The 11,445-nt window shown below is 35.3% G+C and overlaps 1 protein-coding gene across 5 annotated transcripts in view; it reads right to left on the bottom strand.

Moving 5' to 3' along the window:
* Positions 1-6,447: 6,447 nt before the first annotated feature.
* kalrna (kalirin RhoGEF kinase a) overlaps positions 6,448-11,445 on the bottom strand; it is a 320,295-nt gene continuing 315,297 nt past the window's right edge. For all 5 annotated transcript variants that reach the window (XM_007253494.4, XM_049485020.1, XM_049485021.1 and 2 more), the window contains 2 exons: positions 11,223-11,361; positions 6,448-10,437 (listed from right to left, as the gene is read on the bottom strand). In XM_007253494.4, the coding sequence (XP_007253556.3) occupies positions 9,892-10,437; positions 11,223-11,361 (685 nt within the window). In that variant the 3' untranslated portion in view covers positions 6,448-9,891. The remainder of the gene's footprint in view (positions 10,438-11,222; positions 11,362-11,445) is intronic.

The following is an 11,445-nucleotide window of genomic DNA, read 5'->3' as shown; positions in this document are numbered from 1 at the left end:
CTCTCTAAAAACAGGCCTTCCCTCTAAATAAGTGCAATTCAGAATAATGTTTAGGATGGAATCTGGGATAAAAAGCTAAAAAAAAAAAAGACTTGATGTCCTGTACCGGGGAAACTGCCATCCGCCAATCCTAGTCGCATTCTTATCACACTGGGCAGCTATGCATGGTGGCTAATTTTTTGGGCAAAAGAGCATTCAATTTCTGACAGGTATCCATTTAATTCTTCAACAATATTACAAGCTGGTACAGGAACAATAGGGGCAGAAACAAAACACACACAAACTACACACCCAGACCGGAGGAGAACAGAGTAAACACCTTTATTAGCCCCGGGTCCAGTAGACCCGAACATCCTGTATGTAATTTAAATGTGTAGGGGGGGGTGTTCATCAAAAATGTGTTCTGATATATGTTCTTCACAGAAAATGACCCAAAGCCAATAAGTTTGAGTTAGAAATAGTAGCTGCGTGTCCCGAACGCGCTGCCTTATAAGATCCCTTATGGGTGAAAATGCTGCCGAACGAGGGAGCTGCCTTTGAAGGCAATGACTACCTAGGCAGCTCCCTTCAGATTGGACCGCAGCTAGTATTTGATGGTATCATTTTTCCTTTGATAAAAAATGTAAACGGGTCCCACAGACCCGAACACCACACAAGGGTTAAAACACTGTTCTTGCGTGAGAGGGTGCGTACGCATTAAAACAGGGCTGAAATGTGCGTGCGCAACCTCTCACGCAAGAACAGTGATTTATGAAAAATATATATGGCGTAAAAAACGGGCGTACATTTAATCTAGATTTGAGGCACGCGTATCCCTTCAGAAGATTGCAGAGGGAGCGGGAATTAGTGACATCATGTGTTAAAGCACGGAACTGCAGGTACATGCGTAAAAACCTTCCTCACGCATATTAATACTTAAATCAAGATTAAAAACGTATAAATGAGGCCCACAATTCGCTGACTCATCTGGCTGCTCTCCAAAAGCATGTTTTGTCACAAGAACATAAGTATCTCTTGTGAGGAGAATAAGGTACCCACTTGAAGGTCTAAAATGAATGGGTTTATAAGAAGCAATGAAGCAATATCATAAAAATCATAGTTTATAAACGCCTTACAGTTTTTTGAAGGGAGTCGGCAGATTCTATAAACGGCTCTAGGCATGTTTCACTTAATAACAGAACATTTTGATGTGTCATTTCAAAATAAAGGCCCTTTAAATTATAAAAATATTTTATTTCAACACAATGTTTAGACTGTTATTAAAAGAAATCTGTCTGATATCACAGTTCAATTTCATATAGTCCTGATAGTACACTACTTGTATGTGTCACTCACTTAATAACAGAACATTTTGATGTGTCATTTCAAAATAAAGGCCCTTTAAATTATGAAATGAAATATGAAATTGACCTGTGATATCACACAGATTCATTTTAATAACAGTCAAAACTTGTGTTAAAATAAAAATATTGTTATAATTTAAAGGGCCTTTATTTTGAAATGACACATCAAAATGTTCTGATTTTAAGTGAGTGAAACATACAAGTAGTGTACTATCAGGACTATATGAAATTGAACTGTGATATCAGACAGATTTATTTTAAGAACAGTCTAAATATTGTGTAAAATTACATAAATGTTATAATTTAAAGGGCCTTTATTTTAAAATGACACATCAAAATGTTCTGATAGTAATTGAGTGAAACATACAAGTAGTGTACTATCAGGACTATATGAAATTGAACTGTGATATCAGACAGATTTCTTTTAATAACAGTCTAAACATTGTGTAAAATTACATAAATGTTACAATTTAAATGGCCCTTATTTTGAAATGACACATCAAAATGTTCTGATTTTAAGTGAGTGAAACATAAAAGTGGTGTACTATCAGGACTATATGAAATTTAACTGTGATATCAGACAGATTTCTTTTAATAACAGTCTAAACATTGTGTTGAAATAAAATATTGTAATAATTTAAAGGGCCTTTATTTTGAAATGACACATCAAAATGTTCCGATATTAAGTGAGTGAAACATACAAGTAGTGTACTATCAGGACTATATGAAATTGAACTGTGATATCAGACAGATTTATTTTAATAACAGTCTAAACATTGTGTAAAATTACATAAATGTTATAATTTAAAGGGCCTTTATTTTAAAATGACACATCAAAATGTTCTGATAGTAATTGAGTGAAACATACAAGTAGTGTACTATCAGGACTATATGAAATTGAACTGTGATATCAGACAGATTTCTTTTAATAACAGTCTAAACATTGTGTTGAAATAAAATATTGTTATAATTTAAAGGGCCTTTATTTTGAAATGACACATCAAAATGTTCTGATTTTAAGTGAGTGAAACATACAAGTGGTGTACTATCAGGGCTATATAAAATTGAGCTGTGATATCAGACAGATTTCTTTTAATAACAGTCTAAACATTGTGTAAAATTACATAAATGTTACAATTTAAAGGGCTTTTATTTTAAAATGACACATCAAAATGTTCTGATAGTAAGTGAGTGAAACATAGAAGTAGTGTACTATCAGGACTATATGAAATTTAACTGTGATATCAGACAGATTTCTTTTAATAACAGTCTAAACATTGTGTAAAATTACATAAATGTTATAATTTAAAGGGCCTTTATTTTGAAATGACACATCAAAATGTTCTGATATTAAGTGAGTGACACATACAAGTAGTGTACTATCAGGACTATATGAAATTGAACTGTGATATCAGACAGATTTCTTTTAATAACAGTCTAAACATTGTGTAAAATTACATAAATGTTATAATTTAAAGGGCCTTTATTTTGAAATGACACATCAAAATGTTCTGATTTTAAGTGAGTGAAACATACAAGTAGTGTACTATCAGGACTATATGAAATTGACCTGTGATATCAGACAGATTTCTTTTAATAACAGTCTAAACATTGTGTTGAAATAAAATATTTTTATAATTAAAGGGGCCTTTATTTTGAAATGACACATCAAAATGTTCTGATTTTAAGTGAGTGACACATACAAGTAGTGTACTATCAGGACTATCTGAAATTGAACTGTGATATCAGACAGATTCCTTTTAATAACAGTCTAAACATTGTGTTGAAATAAAATATTGTTACAATTTAAATGGCCCTTATTTTGAAATGACACATCAAAATGTTCTGATTTTAAGTGAGTGACACATACAAGTAGTGTACTATCAGGACTATATGAAATTGAACTGTGATATCAGACAGATTTCTTTTAATAACAGTCTAAACATTGTGTTGAAATAAAATATTGTTATAATTTAAAGGGCCTTTATTTTGAAATGACACATCAAAATGTTCTGATTTTAAGTGAGTGACACATACAAGTATTGTACTATCAGGACTATATGAAATTGAACTGTGATATCAGACAGATTTCTTTTAATAACAGTCGAAACATTGTGATGAAATAAAATATTGTTATAATTTAAAGGGCCTTTATTTTGAAATGACACATCAAAATGTTCTGATTTTAAGTGAGTGAAACATACAAGTAGTGTACTATCAGGACTATCTGAAATTGAACTGTGATATCAGACAGATTTCTTTTAATAACAGTCTAAACATTGTGTAAAATTACATAAATGTTATAATTTAAAGGGCCCTTATTTTGAAATGACACATCAAAATGTTCTGATTTTAAGTGAGTGAAACATACAAGTAGTGTACTATCAGGACTATATGAAATTGACCTGTGATATCAGATAGATTTCTTTTAATAACAGTCTAAACATTGTGTTGAAATAAAATATTTTTATAATTTAAGAGGCCTTTATTTTGAAATGACACATCAAAATGTTCTGATTTTAAGTGAGTGAAACTTACAAGTAGTGTACTATCAGGACTATATGAAATTGACCTGTGATATCAGAGAGATTTCTTTTAATAACAGTCTACACATTGTGTTGAAATAAAATATTGTTACAATTTAAATGGCCCTTATTTTGAAATGACACATCAAAATGTTCTGATTTTAAGTGAGTGACACATACAAGTAGTGTACTATCAGGACTATATGAAATTGAACTGTGATATCAGACAGATTTATTTTAAGAACAGTCTAAATATTGTGTAAAATTACATAAATGTTATAATTTAAAGGGCCTTTATTTTGAAATGACACATCAAAATCTTCTGATATTAAGTGAGTGAAACATACAAGTAGTGTACTATCAGGGCTATATAAAATTGAGCTGTGATATCAGACAGATTCCTTTTAATAACAGTCTAAACATTGTTGAAATAAAATATTGTTATAATTTAAAGGGCCTTTAGTTTGAAATGACGCATCAAAATGTTCTGATTTTAAGTGAGTGACACATACAAGTAGTGTACTATCAGGACTATCTGAAATTGAACTGTGATATCAGACAGATTTCTTTTAATAACAGTCTAAACATTGTGTAAAATTACACAAATGTTACAATTTAAAGGGCCTTTATTTTGAAATGACACATTATAATGCCCTGCTATTAAGTGAGTGACACATACAAGTATTATTATTAGTAGTAGTAGTATTGTTAGTATTATTATTATTAGTATTATTATTATTTAATTAACATAATTGTTATAATTTACAGGGCTTTTATTTCGTGTACTACCAGGACTACATGAAATTGACATGTGATATCAGACATAACATGTGATATTATGTGGATTCCTTTTAATACCACTCCACAGCATAATGTCGTGATATTAAGGGGGGGGACTTTTATTTTGAAATGTGTTCCTTCTCACGCTTGCCGCAATGTTCAGTGTATGCGCGCTCTAAGAAACAGCGTGGGGGCTAGTTTGACCAAGCGTTTTGAAGTGGGGGCTGGCTTGACCGCAGTAAAAAAGAGCCGTTTCCCAAAAGCATCCTACAATTAAAAACATCTTTTCGCCCCGCATTTTCTCCCCAATTTACATGGCCAATTACCCAACCCACTCATTAGGACTCCCCCTATCACTAGTGATATCACAACACCAGGAGGGTGAAGACTAACACATGCCTCCTCTGATACATGTGCAGTCAGCCACCGCCTCTTTTTGAACGCCTCTTTTTGAACGCCTCTTTTTGAACTGCCGCTGATGCAGCATTGCAAAATATCCTCAGAGTGAGCTCGGAGGAGAGCACAGCATCTTGGTCCCAATACATCAGCTCACAGACGCCTTGTGCTGATCGACTTCACCCTTTGGAGTGATGTGGGGAGAGAGCACCATCTACCCACCCAGAGAGAACAAGGCCAATTGTGCTCTCTCAGGGCTCCAGTAGCCGATAATTAAAAACAGCTTAGTGTAAAGCTCCCTTGACCATCTAAGAATAATGATCCAATGTTTAAATTACTTTTCAAACAATTATTTTTTTAAAGAGTCAAGTGATGTTAAAAAATCTATATTTAAATCCGTTAGATGAAAAACACTGCAAATTAGTCTTTTAAACGTGATTCAAAACACCTGCATACATTAAAAAAAATCTGAAAAACTGATTTTCAAAATATTGCAAATCTTTTAAAAATTCACTTGAACCCTTTTTTTTAAAGTTTCAAATTCCGGTTTCAGCTAGTTTGTCCTTTTAATATTATGGCAGAGGGCATACTTACCACTTTTATTACTTTTTTCCCCCTTTTTAATCGATCAGGAGCATTGCTGAAGCAGTGTGATTCAACTCCTATTTTTTTCCTATCAAAAGTTATAGTTATATACGTTCCAAAATAACAATACACATTTGTATAAGTTTAATGAGTCTGTTTATAGCAAAGCAAAGCTCTGTAGTAAATATAAGTAATATTTTGAGGCTAACTGATTGATTTTTATATCTTGTGAAGCCTGAATCCTGGCTTAACTGAACGGGAACTGATCTCACCTGAATGAGCCCCTTACTAGCAAAAAAGACAATAAATTCAAGTATTACACACAATGTACACTGTACATATATTATTGCACTATATAAAATGTATTTATATATAACTTAATATATCCAGATGTTTGCATTACTTCATACAAATGTACAGTTTGTGACATGGTAAAGGGGAAAAGTCTGGTGGGTGCAGTATGACTTTAAATTTTGCAAGGTGCAAAGTGAGTTTGTCTGGGGGGGGGGTGGTGATGTAATTTTTTTGGGTAGTGAGAGAGATGAGGTCAGATTGTTACTGGCTGTTCAGCAGCCGGATGGCCTGGCGGAAGAAGCTGTCTCAGAACCGGCTGGTCCTGGTCTTCATGCTTCTGTAACTTATGCCGCTGGGCAGCGGTGAGAACAGGCAGTGGCTTTTTATAATATTCCTGAATTTCCTCAGAAAGCAGAAAGTGGCTGAAATATACATCCCAAAGGATAGGTTAATTTTTTTGTGCAAATAACTTAAATATTTATTTATTTGATATAACATATCAAACTAACATCACTGAAAGCATCTTCTTTTTTCTAAAAACAAGCACTGTTTATTAAACATCCAGTAACAAACAAACAGCCCATATGATTCAAGAAATGACATTTTCATTTTGGTATGCAAATTGTACACTTCCATTTATGTACAGCAATACTATCATGACTAAAATGACAAAAGCAGGTTTTATTTGTTTGCAGAATATGCCTCAAATCATGATGACATCTTGATGACTACTGCATAGCCCTACAAATAATAAAATCAAACAGCATGATTATATACTAGCAAATGTAATGTGCAGCATTGAAGCATCTTACAACATAGAATGTAAATGATAAAATAAAATGTTCAAGGAATACTGAAGAGTAAATCTCTGGACCTTCATAGTTCAGAACAGGCATCCCATTGCTAGCAACCGATCATGCTGGCATGTAGCGTCATTTATTACTGTGGTGGTTTGGTTTCTGGTTATTTGGCTGTTGACTGTGGTGTTCTTTCTTATTCTTCAAAATCCTTCATTTGAATAGCATAGTATCTTATTATGAGGCTTTCAAAGAATTGACCCGTCCAAGAACAATAGTAATACATACAATAACAATAGATACCTCAGTGTCACAATAGACCATATCTGTCCTCAAACCTGGGAGATCAATGATGGAACTGAAAGTTTGAAAATATACCGCATTGGGTTCAACAACCCTCTGGACTGGAGAGCTACTAGTCTGTAGCAGTCCATCCCATTACACTTCATTTTCCAAAGCAGAATATTTTTTGTTGTGGGCCACCATGTTATGGCTTGGAAAATATTTGGCCCGCAGTCAAACTTAATTGCCAACCCCTGACATACAGCATATAAAGTTAAATATATCAACCAGTGACAATCTATTGAACTAGATGTGTTTCTGTTTATAGACTAGGATAAGGCTATGTTCAAATTACCCGGCTAAAGGTAAAGCTGATGCGTCACAGGCCTGTTTTTTTTCAGGACTGTGTGGAAATTTGATCTTGTAAAATTTAATTTGAGACTCTTTTATATGTGATCCCAAACTGGATGCATGTTCAATTTGTGGGCGTAATACGTGATTGTAAACATAATTTTTTGTGTGAAATTGTAGCTGTAAGAATGTGCTTGGCAGCTTGCAAGTGATCAGATAGGTCAGGGGGTTCAGACTGAGACACATCAGTCTGTACAAATCAGATTCTAATCGCATTTTAAACCACTTGCAAAAATGTCATGTGATTTCTGTCTGTTCAGATTGTCAAAACTCAATCTGGATACAAATCTGGATTTGGGCTGGCAGTCTGAACATTTAACCTGATAATGTGAACACAGCCTTGGTCATTGTGAAAAGATGGTAACAGTACATATGCTGTAAGTTATTACAGGTAGGTGTACAAGAAGTGCATGGTGTCAAAATCAGTGTTTATTTCAGAGTAAATGTTTGAATTTTTTTTTAACAGGACCACACAACTAAAAATATCAAACACATATTTCTCCTCACATAAAAGTCCAAATGAAAATTTGACAAATAAACCCAACATAAAAATATATCAGTCTGCTATTAAAAATACAGACCGTCACTTAAATTATATAAATAGGGTAAAAAAACAGAATAAGTACGTTTAAGGCTTTAGGGTTCATGAAAATTAAAAAGGTCAATACAGACAGACAGGTTCGACAACCAACATGAAAACATGTCAAATGCACCAAAAAGGGGTGAATAAATTAACTGTAAAATGTTCAGAAACAATCATAAATCACCTTCTCATCAATATCATAAAACAAGGCATCAATATTGATATTTATTACGGATGAACAATTTAATGATAAACTAAAGCCGATTGTGTGACGTTGTGTAAACTCTATGCATAGGCTGTAACTACACATACTGCTTAATATCCTATATACTCCCATTAATCTCATATTAAACCTGTAAAAATATCTGCTGTCCTATATCTACAGACAATGCTTTTTTTCTCTAGAAAACAGTGCTAAATATCTCATATCTTCAGTTAGTACAGCAGTGTTAAACCACATTCTATATTACTGTACATTCAACAAAGGTTAAACTTGAATTTATGCTCTGAGATTGTTTTTTTTCTTTCTTTCTTGTTTAAATGGCTAACATTTAGAACGTTTACCCACAGTGATGCACAACTTTAAATACTTCAGCCCACAGCTTTGCGTATAGTAGTATTTCCATAGTGGGCCAGAGGCTCAATACACCACACTCCTAACCACTAGATGGCCCTGTCTAGCTGTGGAGAGCACACGCTCGTTCTCTAGACAGGCAGTGGAACTTTGTATTGTTGTTTTTTTCTTCGTTTTTAATGATGATGCTGGCCTTGTTTTGATGGGCCAGAGTGATAAATCCCTGCTATATATATTTGATATGAAACACCATATTTGAGCTTCACATCCACAACTTCTTCTTTCCTTCTTTCTTCTGTATGCAGTAAAACTCAGTTTGGTATAGTCCACTCCTAAAAATGGTGCCCAAAATGTGTCCAAAAGGGTTGTTCATCAGAGCTAGGCTACTGATGAACCACTTCTGGTTTCCTGAAGTTTTTTTTTTAGATGGGTTGTTCTTTAAAAAATAAAATAAACTAAATAAAGGTTTGGCATCAGCAGCCAGAGTCTGTGAGAGCAAAACTGGCCTTGCTCTCTCTTTCTGGGGTGGGTAGATGGAGCTCGCTTCCCTGTGTCACTCCAAATGTAATATTGGCCAGCGCAGGCGTCTATTGGCTGATGTATGATAGCTGGGCACATGGGCTATCTGGTGATGCCAGTGCATCAGTGGCAGTTTGAATAAACGCGGTGCTGATTTCTCATTAGTCAGAGGAGGCACATGCTAGTTTGCATTTCTAAATATGGAAGAAATAAGGGTAAATAAATAGAAATAAATCCATTTTTAAAAAATAATAAATGAGATATAAATGAGTATGAGTGCAAGGAACCTTTGGTCCAAGCCAATACCTATTTAGGAACCATTATTATTATTTTTATTACTATTTATAAGTAGGGCTGCAACTAATGATTATTTTGGTATTTTTTAGTCGATTAGTCATCGATTAGTCAACAACTATTTCTGCCATGTCCTCTATCTCTAAAACCAATAAAATCAGCTGAATATGAGGTTTAAAAGGCATTTAAATATCTGGATTTTGTTTAAACATGGGAAGTACTAAACTTAGTAGGCAAATATGAAATCTGTTGTGCCTGGGCAATTTTGAAAACACACACTGAGTTGAATTTAAAGCTATTTACCCATCTCCCATTGTAATTCTGTCCCCAGCACTTTGTGTAATGCAGTACTTTTACAAATTAATGATTAGTCGACAATGAAATTTGTAGTAGACAAATTTAAATAATCGACATTGCCGATAATATCGACTAATCGCTGCAGCCCTATTTATAAGAGTATCCTACAACATACTGTATGCCAGCTACAACATCACTCCATACTTCCCTCCTAAATGGTGTGCCCCATAGTGCTACTGACCAGCCCTTTAATATTAGTGATAGGTCTGATGTCATGCAGCTGTTTTCTCCTGTCAATAAAAGCTGCGAGTCTGGCCGTATCCAGCGGCGTCTTAGAGTAGTCTCCGCTGTGAGCGCCCACCCACAGGTGCTGCAGGCACGTGGAGGCGCTAGGTCTCTTCCTGGGGTCCTGGTTCAGTGCCAAGATGATGAAATCTCTCGCTGCCTGACTCACGTCACAGAAATACTCATCTGGAAAGCAGAAGTCCAGTTTGCAGATGTTGACACAGGTCTCCTCCAGGCTTTCGTCCAGAAACGGGGAGACTCCGCTCAGGAGGACGTAGGCCAGCACCCCCACACTCCACACGTCAGTGGATAAGAAGACGGGGGTACCCTGGATCAGCTCCGGAGCAGCAAACTCAGGGTTTCCCAGCAGGAGGTGCACATAACAGTGGCCTGATATCTGCACTGCATCGCCAAAGTCTATGAGCTTCACACACGGAACGGGCATGTGACGAGCCACCATCAGGTTTTCAGGCTGTGTGGGAGAGAGTTAGATAGAGTTTAGTGAGATAGAATTTGCCAAAAAAAATAATGCAATACAAAGTATAAATAATGTATTTTACAGATTATAAGGTGCACTATCGAAGAACATCGATTTTCTGGTCTATTTTCATACATAAGGCACATTTTAAGCATCAACAGTAAGAAACAAGGGTGTTGACATGTTTCCCTTCTAATTTAGCAGGTCTTACCTGTGATCTACACAGATTTCTCAAATGGAAACGTTTTATTTGAGTGAGTAAAGCGCTCCCATTTAATTACAGTAAGCTTAGATTTCCAGTAATTTAGTGCATTTAGCAGCACTTGGCGCTAGTAACAGCACTACACCAAAGAACCCTGAGTGTTCCAGTAACCTAGTGTATAATAAGCTAATAGTTCCTCCCATGTAGTTTAACGGTAAACACGCAGGCTATAGTCGGTGAAATGGCAAAAGCGCTGTGGTTAGCAGCTAATGCTAATACTGCTCCAGCCTCGGTGCTGGAGAAACTTTACTGAAACTTTTAAGTGCGCCTTATAGTGCCTTTTTAAGTGCGCCTTAAAAATATGGGTAAGTCATGAATGTATTACTATTTTATATATTATACCGTAATATTCTATATCTGTAACATCAGCTTAATTAGAAAAAGTTAAACATACCCTATGGGTTGATTTCCCAGACAAGTATTAAGCCTAGACCTGGACTACATGCTTTCTTTAAGTGGAGGACTAGGCTAAATCCCTCTCTGGGAAATCAACCCTAGATGTAGAAAAGTTTTGCACCTTCACGTCCAAGTGAGCCACTTTGCAGTTGTGCAGATGCTGTAAGGCCTCCAGAGTATCCTTAATGACGAAAGCCACCTTTTCCTCCATCAGCTCATCATGGGCCACCAGGTAATCTAGAAGGCGTCCACCCTCCAGCCTAGAGACAAAACGGAGACTACATGAAACCTTAACGTCAAAATAAATGGAGTAAATATCTGCTTTTATACATAATCCTTTATAA

Source organism: Astyanax mexicanus, chromosome 11, assembly GCF_023375975.1.
Source record: "Astyanax mexicanus isolate ESR-SI-001 chromosome 11, AstMex3_surface, whole genome shotgun sequence".
NCBI classification, from domain to species: domain Eukaryota; kingdom Metazoa; phylum Chordata; class Actinopteri; order Characiformes; family Acestrorhamphidae; genus Astyanax; species Astyanax mexicanus.
Note: the sequence above shows the minus strand (reverse complement) of the source record. Positions and strands in the feature narration are given on the sequence as shown.